This window comes from Thamnophis sirtalis, unplaced genomic scaffold (genome assembly GCF_051295495.1).
Source record: "Thamnophis sirtalis isolate CommonGarterSnake01/CBP01778 unplaced genomic scaffold, rThaSir2_p1.2 scaffold_7, whole genome shotgun sequence".
Lineage (NCBI taxonomy): Eukaryota > Metazoa > Chordata > Lepidosauria > Squamata > Natricidae > Thamnophis > Thamnophis sirtalis.
The window spans coordinates 38,077,390-38,093,388 of record NW_028261387.1 but is presented as its reverse complement, the minus strand read 5'-3'; the positions used below and the strand labels follow the sequence as shown (position 1 = coordinate 38,093,388).

Here is a 15,999-nt window from a genome sequence, read left to right as displayed (position 1 = left end):
TCTTTTTTAGTTGAACGCAATCTCTATTAAACCATTTTTTGTTTTTTGAAACTAGCATTTTGGGGTGAGCTAGTGATCTGTTACTGAGAACTGAGTTCAAGTTTAAAATTAAGGATTCAAACCCCTCTAGGTAAGATCCCCCACAGTTATTTCTTAGTAGAGATGTATGTAACTCTATGGTTTCAGGGGCTAACATCTATTTGGTAACTTCCTTAGCGTTTTTCTCATTCCATTTAATTTTTACCTGGGTATTTTGAGTCTCTAACCTGGGTAGGTAGGCTGTGCCTGCCCTTAGAGAATTCTGGTGCAATGTGAGAGTAAGGAGTATTGTATTATGATCACTTTCCAATCGCGAGTCTACCTCTATCTTCTGTAAGAACTTCAGGAGGTCATATGATATTATCCAGTAGTCAACTGTGGATTTTCTTCCTGCTCCCTGGTAAGTATATTCTGCTAGGAAATCGCCCCATGGGGACCCGTTATGGATACACAGATCCAAACGTTCAGTCATTTGTCTTACACATAAGCCTGCCCGATTAGCTTTAGGGTCTTTAAATTGTTTGGCATGCAAAGATTCATCTGTTACATTTTCATCATAGTGAATCTTAAACTGCTTATATAATGCTTGGTCATTTGGACCCATCCTAGCATTTAAGTCCCCCCCTATAATTATTGCAGCTTTGGGGAATTTGGCTGAACAGCCAAGAATAAAATCTTCTATGCTGTCCCAAATCTTGTTAATCTCATTATTCTTATTAAGTGGAGGAATATAGATATTGAATAGCAAAATCTCCACCTGTTTAAATAAGAGTAATGTAGTTACAACCCATGACTGGAAAGGTGGCAGTGGTACACATTTAAAATGCAAGGATGTATTAACTAATGTCACAATACCCCGTTTAGCTCTCCCCCCCCCCCACCTTGCTTGGGACAGCTGGAATTGAGTTGACCCAATAGCCATCTAACTGAATCTCTGTGGAGACCCAGGTTTCCTGCAAGAAGAGGATGTCAAATTGTGATATATAGTCAAAAAAGAGTTGGTCTTTTGATGGGACAGACCAACCTGCTATATTCCAGGTTATAAGGGAGAGTGGGTCAACTTCTGGAGCTCATCAGGAAACTTGATTTATACAAAGGGAAGTTGTCTGGTTGTTACCATGGATTGAGGTGTCATCGCACACTGAATTGGTCTTCTTTAAAAATAGGGAGGACCCATCTAGGTCATGTGTAGACTCTTGAGAAACTTGTTCAGGGTAAGAGGTTTTAGCACCAGCTAGCAGAGCTTGCCATTCCGAAGCCTCTTCTCTGGTTGTAGGGCAAGGCGTTATTAGGTTATCTTTCATTCGACTCTCAGTATCTTGGTTTGGAGCTGGCGGTGATGAAGGTGTCATGGAATTTTCACACAGGGATGAAAACATCTCCATCTCTTCTGGGGTCTCTAATACCCCCTTTGGGTCATGGCTTCTATTTTCTATGATCTTGAATTCATGAAATCTCTTGTCCTCTGGGGGGGGGGGAAGTGAGAGGCTCAATTATTGGGAAAACCAGGTCTATAAGTGACTCTGCTGTGTCCATTGTGACCAATAAGGATTTCTTTAAATTTTCTAGCTTGAATAATATATTGTCTTGTTCTTTCCTTGGGAGAGCACCAAAAGCGTTAATGAGGCCAGCTTCTGTGCTGTTAAGTATCTCTTCTCTGTGCAAGATTGGTTGACTCCCACTATCATTCTCTTTCTTTTCCAAGGTTGAAAATGAGGGTGTGTCATTCGCCTTGGAGGCTCGCATGTTAGTTATTAACAGGATAACCCTTTCCTCACCAAAGACTCTGATGGGAAAGATTTGGAAGGAGGCTAAAAATGCATTCATCTTGAATAACATCTGTGGTATGGTGGGCTGTTTGAAAGACAGAAGGATCCGCTTCCAATTTGGGGCCTCAGGTAACCACTCCACAGCACGGAGATCAATCATGCCCCTGTGACAGTGAAGAAGCTGGCTTGGGGAATTTAATATTGCACTTCTGGAATTCCAACGTCCATAATTAAGTCTGTTCAAATGGATTCTAAAAGCTATCCTTTGTGTTTGTAGCGAGCGATGTGATTGTTGTAATTGAGGGAGGGATTCTTTCCTGATTTCTTCTTTTTTGATACCTTTTCCTCTCGATGCCTTGTCTGGGGGGGGGGACTATTTTTTTTGAGAGGACTGTCTCCTTTTATCTGTCTCTTTAACTGTTTCTCTGGCTCTTTGTTCTATTTCCTTTTCCTTATCCTGCGAATGGGAGTTAATCAAATCTTCTGCCAGAACTTTAGTGGGAGTTCTTGGGGCCCGATATTGCATTTGAAGAAAAACAGCTAAATCTTTTTTCAATGACTCTACATCATGTTGGATGGCAATTAATTGTTCAAATATTGAAACCACCGTTTGCGCTGTGAGAAGGCATTGGTTTGCCATAAACTCGGTTGAATTTTCCCAGGGTAAACTCTCCATACTCTGAATTATCTGGTTGTTCTTTGCCTTTTTAGTCTTTAACTTAGACTCCATAAAGGAAGTTGTTGGACTAGTTGTTTGTGATAAGAGCTGGCAATCATTTTGTTCCCCCTCCACCAGATTGGAGAAGTCTAGTAAATGCTGATTTGCCATATCTTTTTGCCGGTCCTGTTCTAATCTCTCCAGATTGTTGGAGATGGGGGGGATTAGTTTTACTTATAGATCTCTTGCCAACAAAGAGCTCCTCAATTCGTCGTTGTTTTGCTGTCTTCACTGGAGGGAGAGATCCTGGGCTGGTGCTATGGCATTTCTTTCTTTTTCCCATGCTTATTTAATTCTTCGGCAGCAACAAAAGTTTTTGTTTGTATTATGTTCTACGCTGTTATCTCCACCAAAAAATGTTAATTAAATAAAAAAGAATCGAGTAGGAGTACTAAAAATTGATAAAATAAAACAAAACCGGGAGGCACTACTGCAAACACGCTCCAGCTGCACCGGCTGCAGCTCCCCCCCCCCCGGTTTGTAGTATGGTATGGCGTAAATTTGAGCAGGAATTCCTTTTCAATCTTATCACAGGCAAGGCAAGAAGTAAAGATAGAAATTAGACAAGCTTTAAAATACACTAAAAAATAGTGTAATTTTTTATCCTGTTATATTTTTGCCAGTTATTAAATTAAGAATTCCTACAAAATGTATTAATTTGTACTTAGCAACAGCTACTAGAATACTCTATACATTTAATGGAAAGTACAAATAATTTGTCCTGTAAAAGAATGGTGAATTAAGTTATGGGTATATGAATCAATGTTAAGTTCATTTGCTCCTAACATAAACTTTTAAAATTTTCCTTTTTTATGGTTTTCTAAAATCATTAAAATTTCCAAGTCAGACAGAAGTTATTGCTTTTTAATTAGCTTATAGTGCATAAGTTAAATCATACTGTCTAAAGCAGATAATGACTATATAACAATGACACTTATATTGATTTATTTTAATACTTTTTTCAACTTGCATATCAATATAAAATATTTTAATACATAGGTTGTCTGTCTGTCTGAAAATTACCTTGGCAAGCTGAGTCCAAGTATTGAAATCTGCCTCCTGTTCCATCTTTATGTACATTACGTAGGTTTTTCCTTCCGTGTCTGGCACAAAAGAATCCTCACAAGGATTTTTACTATGATCTAGAACTTCAGCCTCACTGAAGAAATGTGTGAAAATAAGAAGATCACAGAGGGCAAGCAGACAGTAAAGTCCATAATATTAAGCAAATGTCACATTAAAGATAAAAAACAAGAACATGCAATCCCAAAAAATATTAACTGGCTTTGAAAATTCCTTTCTTATTTCAAAATCAAAATATTTTTAAAAGGTATGCTAGTTGCCAAATTGACCACAATGCTCTTCTGAATTCACCTTTCAGGCATTTGCCAGCATTGCATAATTCCAGTCCCAACATTTTGCACACTAGATCAGGCCATATAAGGCATCCACCTCTCTATCAGTTTCAGTGATCCATTGTTTAACACATAAAGTACCTGAGCAGACGATGAAGTTCAATTTCATATGCATCTTTCTTTAAACTGTACAGTAGAAAGAGAAATAAAAAGTTAGAACTGAAATTGAATTGCTTTACACTCTATAGAGGGATGAAATATTTTGCATACTGTAAGACTGTGTTAACTAAAAAATGGCAGAAAAAATGGCCAATTTGCAGCATTGCATTTTCTTCTCCCATCTCAACATCCCTGCCTCCAAAAATAAGCAGCAACATCTTAAGTGGGCAGGAGGAGTGGGGGAAGAGGACTGCTCTTATTTCCATCCTTAACTTCCTGCAGATCCTCAAAACATGGTCTAAAAATATGTAGTCAAACTTCAGCCATTTTGCTGTTGAAGTTCTACCAAATCATTTGTTGTCCAGAGGCCTCAATTTTTATTCCCATTTAAAAAAGGAACCCTCAGAAACAAACAATCTACTGGTGTGTGTGTGTGTGTGTGTGTGTGTGTGTGTTTACACAGAGCTCAAATAATAACACTCCAGGGAATGGCAAGTAAAGACTGTAGAGATAAACAAACCCTGTAAATGTATACTTAGTTTTCCATAACAAAATGTTTTCTCCTGCAAATGATGTACACGGAAGCCCCCATTAAACCATTAACCAGCTGCATGAAACTAATGGCTCTTATATTTCTGCTCTTCTATTTTTATTCCATACTTTCTTCTTGTTCCTTGTGCTCATGAACTGATATGGAACATTTATAAATGCATATTTGTTTGAACCAAACCAGAAGCTGCCAAGAATCAACCACTGAATTATAATTTACAAGCCTACCTTGGTTGGGCATTAGTAAATAGTCCCTCCATTAGTCCAAATCCTTGCTGTCTGAAAATGGTAAGGGAATCTAATTTCTGCCCTGAGTAGGGTTTCCTGTCAAGAATATTATATTAGGGTTGATCTTGACTTGCTCATGTTCCTCAAGTAGTCTAGTATGGCTACTTTCATATTAAAGAGTTGCCTACACAAGAAAGCTTATGGGTTGGTCAGAAGGTATCCATGTTGCTTGTTCTCCATATTCTCTACGTACTGAACTTACCTCTCCACATTCTTAAGCTGTACATTAGGGACTGTGTTGAACTTGTGCTTTTTGAAATAGGCTTCCTAGAAAAATATGAATGGGAAAAAGGCAGTTTCAAGTATCATTTACCCTAGCCCTCCACTCCCCCCCACCCCGCCAAAGTACAGCAGGGAGAGCACCATGGATACTGCTGCTGCATAGAAAGATTTGCAAGCAAAATATTTTCCATCATTGTCCAAAGAAGAACAACTGCAGCTAAACCATCTCATTTGTTTCATTGATAAGGCCAAAAGCAATCATTGGGGAGAGCTGTATATAGTGAACAAATTGCTGAGTTTTACTTATCGATGTTTGACTAAAAGGACAAATTGCAAATATTGGGATTAGGGAATAAATCAACTGAAGACAATATTGATTGCTTTCTTGGGTCAGTTTATAGTAAGTCTAGTCCCGTGATGGCAAACCTATGGTGGAACGCGGAGCCATATTTGCTGGCATGCAAGCTGGCAGCTGATTTTCGGCCTTCCAGAGGGCTGGAGGGCGCCATTTTCACCCTCCCCAGGCTTCAGGAAAGCCTCAGGAGCCTGGGGAGGGTGAAAAACAGGCCCAATGGGCCAACCAGAAGTTTGTTCCCGAACTTCTGGTTGGCCTGTTGGCTCCATTTTTCGCCCTCCCCAGGCTTCAGGAAAGCTTCCAGAGCCTGGGGAGGGTGAAAAATGGGCCCAATGGAAGTTTGGAAACAACCTATTTCCGGGGGGCCTGGGAGAGGCCATTTTTGCTCTCGCCAGACTTCAGGAAAGCCTCTGGAGCTTGGGGAGGGTAAAAACTCCCCTCCCACTGTGTGTGTGTGTCATGCATGCATGCGTGGGGGGGTCGCACGTGCATGCGCAGGTGGGTGGGACGCATTGAATTGTGGGTGTGGGCACAAACACATACATGCAATTTTGGCATGCCTTTACAAAAAGGTTTGCCATCACTGGTCTAGTCCTCTATTCTATTGCCTAAAACAGTTAATCAATTTTTCTGAGTGCTCACAAGCAAGAGGGCTTCTTCCATCCAGGTGAAGGTTTAAAATCTACTTTGCCCATCCAGAGGAATTCCATTTACTTATAATGGCCTTTGAATACTAATATGGGAGACTAGCATAGACTATTAAAAAACCCACCTTCTCCTCCTTCCAAAATTATGCTGCCATTGGCAGACATTGCCTGAAAGGCGATGAAGCACATGAAACTGAACAATCTAACTGTGCTTCTTCTCCAATTGAAACCTCTCAACACTTAAACAGGCTATTTTGTGAATAAATAACGATATGAGCAGGAGCTGCTATTCCTGCATTTGAGTTTAGCAGGGTAACTCACATGGAAGTAGCCATTCATGTTGAGGCCAACAATGCCAAAGTGATACGAACGGGACACATCTGGGATGAGGCATTCACGGCCTTTCCGCTGTTCTGGCATGCGCATCCACATGTCCCAGTCCCAAAGCTGAGAGAAGAAAGCAGGCATAATGCAACAAGCAGAAGAAGCTTTTTCTCTGAGAGCAACTTATTTTGCTGCAAACACCATAAGCATTTGCATTGCTAAAAAACCCCTTGAAGTTTGAAGCAGAAGATAACTCAACCCAAGTTTCAGATGTAGGCTCTTATTATTTCTCAATTTTAAAAATGGAATGTATCCTGGCACTAATGCTCAAGAGATTTCCGTTCCAATGCATGTAAGCATAAAATCTGGACCAAATGGGAATACTTTTTGTTGTGTTTGATTTCAGTTATTTTCTCTGGCATTAGAAGTTGGGTCATTTTAGAATCCCTGACTAACGTAATTATATAGCACTAGCTGATAACCCGTTGTTATCCGGGTATTTATTTATAGGGGGAAAATGTCCAGACTAAACATAATTTCTAATGTTGGATTTTCCCCCTTACCAGAGGAGTTCTGTGGAGTTCTGTGAAACTGTCACCACGGCAACTCCACTGCGCTTTACAGTAGAAGCCACTTTATGGCAGTACAGTAGAAGCCATTTGAAGACACAACAGGCTGTATTGTAACAGAACACCCCCCTGAGGGGTGTTAGGGGTGTCTTACCCCCACAGTATTTGTTTCCAGAGAGTACGTCATCTGTGTACCAACTTTGGTTGAAATTGCTTGAGGTGTTCCACAGTTATGCTGGAATACACACACACACACACACACATTTATATATAGGCATTTAGTTTAGGCATTTGCTAGTCATATAATGATCCTTGATTTGTTTAAAATAGTTTGGATGTTATAGAGTTAGAAAATGGCAAGTCAATGCTTTTTCTTTCTTTTTTCCCTTTTCTTTCCCTCACTTTTCTCTTCCCCTTTCCCTTCCTATTTTTTCCCATTATTTACTTTTGTATTTTCTTTGTATGCTACATTATAAACTAATAAAAACTGATAAATGGGAGAAAATGGCCAGTCACTGAGCTTATTGTATAAAACCTAAATGCTTCAAAAATGCATTTCCCCTTTCTTCTAATGCTCTCGCTGTTCTTGTATATCCCACATTTAAAAAAATAAAACTTGCATGCTCTCACTGTGATATTTAGATTGCATGAACAGTTGGGAATGACGTGAAGCTGTTAGAAAATACATAAGCATGCATGACCAAATGTTAAGTATGTTAATTGTTAGATCTGTATAAAGCATTCTCAATTGCTTTGCCAAGGCCAATCAGTAAAATGACTTCTAAGCAGATGGTAGATGGAGGCACAGCAACAGCTTGCTAATGCTTGCCTTTATGAAGAGTTTCCTTAGAAGAAGAAACTAAATCTGCCTTTCTCAGCCTAGGTCCTCGAAATCTGTTCCCTCTGAGTATAGTGGTTGGAAATGATTAAAAGTGGAATTCAATGTATTTGGAAGACATCAGATTAGAAGAGGCCGGTACATCAGCTCATTGTTATTATTAAAGCAGCAGCGCTTTTAAATAGCTATCATGAAGTCAGTTATTTTAATAGCAATAGCAATTGCACTTAGACTTATAGACTGCTTCACAGTTCTTTGCAGTCCTCTCTAAGCAGTTTACAGAGTCAGCATATTGCCCCCAACAATCTGGGTTCTCATTTTACCGACCTCGGAAGAATGGAAGGTTTCCTTTTATTCTGTTCTACTGAAACCTTGATATACCAACTTCTGAATTTTTTCTTCCTGGCTCTTTTTGTTCAACTCTAGATGATTTGAGGGACTGCTTAAATCTTAAAACTACATACATACATACATACATACATACATACATACATACATATACACACACACACACACACACACACACACACACACACACACATATATACATACACACACATATACACACACACACACACACACACATATATATATACACACACACACACACACACACACATATATATGTGCATAAAAAAGCCTTTCCAATAATTGAATTGAATTTGAATTGAATTTACTTTATTTGTATGCCGCCCTTTTCCCTGAAGGGACTCAGGGCAGCTCACAATTCAAGGGAGGGGGAAACAAACAAAGTTACAAAATATAAAGACCATACACAGTTAAAAAACACAACAATCATACCATTCGAAGTGGGGCTGCAAGTCTTTAGCCCCAGGCCTGTCGGAACAGCCAGGTTTTAAGGGCTATGCGGAAGGCCTGGAGGGTGGTGAGGGTACGAATCTCCACGGGGAGTTCGTTCCACAGGGTCGGAGCAGCCACAGAGAAGGCCCTCCTCTGGGTAGTCGCCAGTCGACACTGGGTGGCTGATGGAATTCGGAGGAGGCCTAGTCTGTGGGATCTTATTGGTCTAGTGGAGGTAATTGGCAGTAGGCAGTCTCTCAAGTACCCAGATCCAATACCATGAAGGGCTTTGTAGGTGACAACTAGCACCTTGAAGCGAATCCGGAGACCAACAGGCAGCCAGTGCAGCTCACGGAGGATAGGTGTTACGTGGGTGAATCGAGGCCGCACCCACGATCGCTTGCGCGGCCGCATTCTGGACAAGCTGAAGTCGCCGAATACTCTTCAAGGGCAGCCCCATGTAGAGCACGTTGCAGTACTCCAGCCTAGAGGTCACAAGGGCACGAGTGACTGTTGTGAGAGCCTCCCGGTTCAGGTAGGGGCGCAACTGGTGCACTAGGCGAACCTGGGCAAATGCCCCCCTGGTCATAACAACTTTTCCCAATTAAGGAAGCTTTTTGAATGCAGCGTTGGAGCAGGTTTCCTGAACCTGGGTTGCATTTTAGATACAGTATATAGGTTCCATCTTGTAGAATTTCTCAGCCAACATGGTCTTTAGTAATAATGCTGAGTTTACTTATTTGGAAATTGCAAAGGTTAGAAAGTGTACACTATAATCCCAACAATGCAAGAAAAGCTATCATTAACTCATTATGAATACCAGAGGGTAGTAATACAAAAGTGGCCATCAACCTAACACACACACACACACACTCTCACACACTCACACACACACACTCACACACAGGGTCTTATTCAGTAAGGAAAAACAAACTGTGAAAACAGACTGACCTTCTCTGGTGTTGGCCACTTGGGCTCCAATTCATCCTTATACATAGTCTTTCTTAGCACCCAGCCCAGGCCTGGCATGGTCTCTACACGATACAGAAGTGAAGGATCCTCAGCGGTATGTTCGTATCCCTAATTAACAAAAGAGAAAGATTTAGGAAATCTTCCCCAGCAGGAAACCTATCATACAGTCCTTCACCCATGTTTGGGGAAATGAGGTGAAATGTGATAAGAAGGAAGATCAGGGTAACAGATAACTAACCTGGTCATTCCAAGCAGAGATGCAATACAAGCTGTCATCTTCTTCCAGCAAATAGATAGACTGGCTTAGAAAGCTAAGAAAATGGAGAAGAATTTCAAAGAACAAGCCAACACTGATTTGATTTATGAAAGCAATGCTGTGAATTGCTTAAGATTGGAGCATTCTTTTAAAAAGGAGATTGCAGTGAAGCACTAGCAAAACTAAGGACACGAATGAGTTACATGAGTTAAATATGTTCTCACTTTGGGTATAAGAATCAGAAAATGGGATACTGAACAAGCTTCAAACATATGCAGACATTTTGTCTAATATCCAAAGACTCATCTTGTGTTAAAATGCTAATCCATACTTCTCAGATAAAAGACGTTTTCTGAGTCAGCTTGCATACTGTGATCTAAGTTATCTTTCCTGACCATCAGAATTTCTTCTGATGGGCTTGATGGAGGAGCTCTCGTCCTACAGTATCTCCCTTGCAATGGAGTTATATTTTCATTGTCAACTAATAGCAATGTATTCATCTAAAACTGGCCAGTCACACTGACAGAAGAGGTATCGGGACACAGCCGCAATTCTTTGCTGGCAAAACAAAATAGGACCAGGGTAGAAAATGAATTCAATGAATACCTGAAGAAATCAATGGAAAGGTCCAAGTCTTCTTCCAATACCACAGCAAACTTTGCATCCTACAAAACAATCAGGATAGAAGGGAACCTACAGTGCTTCAAATTTATATACACATTTTCACTCAGTGTAAGAATTTCTTAAAAGCTGACAATCCAGCAATGTATTATCTTCATCAGAATATAAGAACATTCCTTTTCAGTAACAACTAAATCATCAAAACCCGTATTTCTAAAAAGCATGGTATTATATTTGCCGTCATGTTATGTTTAAATAAAACAGCCTCTGCAACTTCCAGGTTTGCATTAGGTACTTATTTGCTATAACTCCTTTAATTAATTAAAACTAGCTCTCAGTACCGTATTTTCACCCATATAACCCGCCCACGCAAATAACCCGCACACGCGAATAACCCGCGGGTTTTCCGGATCGTGTAAAATATTTCCCGTATACCCCGCCCACGCATATAACCCGCGACGAGTAAAAGAGAAGGGAAACAGCTGAGATGGGGGGGGGAAGAAACGGAGAAAGAAGCCTGCGCAAGCTGGGGAAGAGGAAAGGAACGGAGGAGAAGGAAACAGCTGAGATCGGGGTGGGGGAAGAAACGGAGAAAGAAGCCTGCGCAAGCTGGGGAAGAGGAAAGGAACGGAGGAGAAGGAAACAGCTGAGATCGGGGTGGGGGAAGAAACGGAGAAAGAAGCCTGTGCAAGCCTCCGATCGTGTAAAATATTTTCCGTATACCCCGCCCACGCATATAACCCGCAGGGGGGCGCTGTGCATGCAAAAAACGCATATAACCCGCGGGTTATATGGGTGAAAATACGGTAGTTACATAGAAGAGCATATTCTAAAGCGGAATTTTTCTAAATGAATAGTCCTCTCTAGACTGGCAAAAATAGAACAGCTGACGTACCGGGTGCAAGTTGAATGTTGCAGTCAAACTGGCCTTGTAGTGCTATATGGGGACAAAAGAAGGAGTAAGAATGGGGGCATTTCCCTAAATCTGTTTATTCTTATAAATATGATAATACTGAGAGAGTCATTACTGAAAAACTACTTGTTCTGACCTAGGCTTCCCCAGAAGCACGAAGCCAAGTCCTCGCCCTGATAAACCCCTTTAATTTACAGTGAATTCCTCTCCAGCAAACTCTTTCCTCTCCCACAGTCTTTCAAGATAGTTCACAATTACCAACCTTTATCAGGCTTGGAGAGTGGTCAGGCCGGTATCTTTCAGACACCGCAATACTTGGCAAGAATGCAGGAATGAACTAATTGTCTCCTGCAAACCCCCCCCTCTTTCGCTCCTCTTTTATTCCCTATGGGAGGGGCCATTCGCCGTCCACCTGTGGCCTTACTCCCAAGTTGACCCTTGTTCTTTAACTGTTCCCTTTGTCTGACAACTCTGCGCATGTGCACACTGGGAACAGGCTCCAGCTGTTTGTCTACCTCACTGATGTCTGCCTCCGAAGGCAGCTGATAACTGTCAGACGGCCCTGACCCCATGTCTTCCTCAGACGCCGAACACTTGTCAGAGTCTTCCCCAGACTCCCAACCTCCTCAATGTCCAAATCTGCTACCAACTCTGCTGGCAGGCCACAACACTACTTTTTAGAACATTCAGACCAACCATCTTTCTCTCTTGGTTTCATTTGTGCCACAAGGCAAGAATGATACATACCCTGCATTTCTAATCAATGGAGAGCCAAGGCTTGTGCTTGAGCTCATCCACCACAAATCAGTCTGGAGGATAACAAGTACAGAATGGGATTTCTAATGGAGTTTGTGGTTTCATGGAAGCAGCAGTCAAGGCAATGAAATGGGCCACTCACCTGAGAGACTCTTGCATTTTTAATGCTGATGGGTGTGTGCTGGATTCCCTTCAGGCCAAATAATTCAACCACATCCATTGGCTCCTGGAAAAGAAGGAAATGTGTGTGGTAAATAAGGTTTTCTGAACTGTGCTCATTCATTTTCATCTTCCAGGTTGGATACAAACCTTCTATTTTAGAGATTTCCGGGATTGAACGGGATTTTTTTCTAGAATAGGGATAAACAACCTGTGGCCTCTAGCTTTTTCATTATAGTCCTCAATGTGTTGTGAAACTATTAAGGATTATTAATAATTTATCATTATTTTGAGGCAGGCAATTCATGAAGTGAAAACTGTACACAGTTCTTAATTTTGTATTAGTGTTCTTCCCACTGTGATCCTCAGGCTTTCAAACTGTGTTGTGTTCTGTTCCTGACCTACAGTTGCCACATATCTTAGAACTTTACACCCTTCAGATCCTCAACCCAAGATGTATAACTTCATGTACCTAATGAAAATTACTGTCTACTTTTACAAAAATAAGAATTACCATCCAAATGCCTATACATAAAGTTCCTTATCTTAAATTGGCACATTTGTTACTTAACATGTTATTATAGTTATAATATGTTTTTATGATATGCTTCTTCAATGCCAAACACTGAAGGCTCTTTATTTGCACATGGAATACAAGTTGTACATATTGTTCAGAGAAAAACAGAAGTAGATCAGAATATAAATTCCATTTGCATTTTATTAAGTGGTTACATCACAGTTTCAAAGAGAGTAGTCTATGTTATAGGGATAGCCAATGGCAGATATTGAGCTGAACAAAGCCCCTGAAGTAGTCTTTGAAAAAAGGGTATCTCATAGCGTTTTTCTTTTGCTATAAATACAATTTTTAACCAACTATCTCAGTAGTTAGATGGTGTCAACTTTATTATACATCTGATCAATTGCTGAGGGATCTAGTTAAGATTGATTTCTGAAGTCTAAAAGGATCCCAAGGCTTCGTATCTAGAAGTTTTTCATCTATAAAAAAAATTATCCATGTATTTTCTCATACGTGCATAAGCATAAAACCGAATCATTCAGTGCTTTAAAAGACTTGCTTTCATGCTGTCCTTCTGTAGCCAGTTGACACAGTTGCTATGGCAACAAAACAACTCTATAAAGGTGTATCTACCATGTGAATAGATATATTCCTTTTCAGGAAGGAAAACAGCTCTGCTGTAGAGACCAAAAAACCTAAGTCTGAATTGAACCATTCTAGTTAGTAAATTCCACTACTGCCCCCAGAACAAATTTCGTGACAGAACACAAAGAAGTACTATTAGTAATATAAGGCACAGAAAAAACAAAATCTCCTCAGTGTTTTTAGCCAAAATATATTTGCAATGCTCAGAAAAAGATAGCTCTCCTAAAATTCCCATCTTGCACAGCGCTAACAATATGAAAGGTGATTAGAATGTATATCCCGGTCACCTACAGGCTCTGCATTTATCTTTCAGCCTTTTCAAAAGTTCTCCATGATGTGTATTCTTTCATAAAGGGAATATAGTAGGGGAGCAATTTTAATTTCAATTAAATTTTAAAATTAAGATTTGTCCTGGCCTCACTAACTCTTCGGTGTAAGAACATCACCCAAATGCCACCCCAAGTGCTGCAACTGGACCCCTTCCCCCAAAGTTACACACCTGCAAAGTAGAAGTCGATCCATTCTTCCTGATGACTTACCTCATAATATCCATCAATAAAAACTGTTATCATTTGAGGATTGACCCCTTGTGCTGACAGAAGGGACCGCAGCATCCTAAAGAGAAAAGGGTTCATGTATTTGCAGTGATTCCCAGAAAGCTTTTTAATGTATTCTTAGAATGCATAGTATATCTAATACTAGATTAATACTTTAATATTACTGATATAAACTTGACTAACCTTTGTTCATGTTAATCTCAAATTATGTATTGTATGCCACTCAGAGCTGACTATTTAGAATATAAATTATTTGCAAATAAACAAACAAGATGAGACTGGAGGATCTGATTTAGACTTTTGTTCTATTATAGGTGAAATATTCCAGCTGACTCTGGATGTGTCAACGGTGTGCTTTCCTTTTCCCTTCCTTGCAGGATAAAAGACTTTGTTTAGAGCATGGGTTTCAAACATGCAGCATCATGTTGCTGTCACATGATGTATTGTGATATTTTCCCCTTTACGGAGCTGAGGTGGGCGTGGCCTGTGCGTGACGCATCCAGCCTGCAGCCCGCCAGTTTGACACCCCTGGTTTAGAGGGACAAAATCAAGAAAACTTGACCACATCATTTGGGAACTGGTGATTATGTTCCAATAGAAACTAGGCAGGCAAGAAATACAAATTCTCCACTTGATGTTACATACTCCCTACTATTGTCCCTACTAACTGTCTCTCACCTGTACAGGTAGTTAGGTCTGTTCCCTGCAATGACAGCAACAGGTACATCAAAAACTTTGTTGTCTTTCAGCTAAAAAAAGGAACATCAGAAACAGAAATTTAAGATTGACTGTCAACACCTCTTTCCCCCCATTGCAGCTTTGTTTGTTCTTACACTTGAACATTTAAGGCAGTGTTTCTCAACATTGGCAACCTGAGGATATGTGGTCTTCCAACTTCCAGAATGGATGGCTGGGGAAATCAGGGAATTGAAATCCATGTATCTTCAAGCTACCAAGATTGAGAAACACTGATTGAAGTGGAAAACTGGGAACAGTTAAGTTCTGTATAAGCAATTTTTCCTTGCCTGTAGTCTCAAAACTTAGATTATGAACTCAAACCAATATCGTCTGACCACTACCAGAATTAGAATTATGTAAGTAGATTTTAAAGTGAACTATTTATTTGTTTCAGAATTCAGAAAAGATTCCCAGTAGTATTTATATTTCTCTCGTGTATCTCAAATTCAGAGAAGTAGGCAGTTGGCAAAGAAAGGAGGAGATTGGAAATAAAGTAAAAGTCAGAAAAGTTTTAAAAAACAAGGTAAGGCATGAAGGACAAATACAACAATCAGATGAACATAAAAGATCATTTTTTAAAAATCTGACTCCCAACTACAGTCTGGTAAACTTTATTGCCAGATAGAACATTCTATCATCTATCTATCTATCTATCTATCTATCTATCTATCTATCTATCTATCTATCTATCTATCTATCTATCTATCTATCTATCTATCTATCTATCCATCCATCCATCCATCCATCCATCCATCCATCCATCCATCCATCCATCCATCCATCCATCTCAGATTAATCATTTGATAGGCCAGTTAAATCTATGTAATTAGATGGAAGTTTAGTTTCTAGAAAGAGTTGTTGAAGAAGGGCCATTATTGTACTTACTGGATCAGGATTGAACTCTATAGGTGTAGGATCTTTACAGCTGCAGACACTTCCATAACCTTCCACTTTGCTGCAAAAACGCTTTCGCCGCCGATTCAACTCAGTATCTGGCCAATGGCATTCTGCCTCTGTGGAATACATCATATGTACGTATATGATTAGCTTGAGATATAGGAGGGTTTTGAAATACACAGCCTTTTATCAGTTTATGTTCTGTTATAGGCAGTTCAGAACTTTCTTAGGATGTATCAATCTATGATACCCATAAGCAACAAACCATCACTAATGATCAAAAATCCGAGACTGAAAATTCAAAACATCTGTATGACAAATAATGGCTGGCTGCC

At 40.0% G+C, this 15,999-nt stretch overlaps 1 protein-coding gene across 5 annotated transcripts in view; it reads right to left on the bottom strand.

Annotated features, from left to right (window-relative positions):
• POMGNT1 (protein O-linked mannose N-acetylglucosaminyltransferase 1 (beta 1,2-)) overlaps positions 1-15,999 on the bottom strand; it is an 84,345-nt gene that overhangs the window by 50,923 nt on the left and 17,423 nt on the right. For 4 of the 5 annotated variants that reach the window (XR_015697273.1, XR_015697272.1, XM_087719730.1 and 1 more), the window contains 12 exons: positions 15,653-15,780; positions 14,708-14,778; positions 14,012-14,087; positions 12,294-12,377; positions 11,378-11,419; positions 10,468-10,526; positions 9,844-9,916; positions 9,585-9,713; positions 6,423-6,548; positions 5,080-5,144; positions 4,023-4,067; positions 3,550-3,685 (listed from right to left, as the gene is read on the bottom strand). Coding sequence is in view for 3 of the 5 variants with exons in the window: in XM_087719730.1 (XP_087575856.1) it covers positions 3,550-3,685; positions 4,023-4,067; positions 5,080-5,144; positions 6,423-6,548; positions 9,585-9,713; positions 9,844-9,916; positions 10,468-10,526; positions 11,378-11,419; positions 12,294-12,377; positions 14,012-14,087; positions 14,708-14,778; positions 15,653-15,780 (1,034 nt within the window). In the remaining 2 variants the exon portion in view is untranslated. The remainder of the gene's footprint in view (positions 1-3,549; positions 3,686-4,022; positions 4,068-5,079; positions 5,145-6,422; positions 6,549-9,584; positions 9,714-9,843; positions 9,917-10,467; positions 10,527-11,377; positions 11,420-12,293; positions 12,378-14,011; positions 14,088-14,707; positions 14,779-15,652; positions 15,781-15,999) is intronic. The other variant, XM_087719729.1, reaches the window with a different exon arrangement.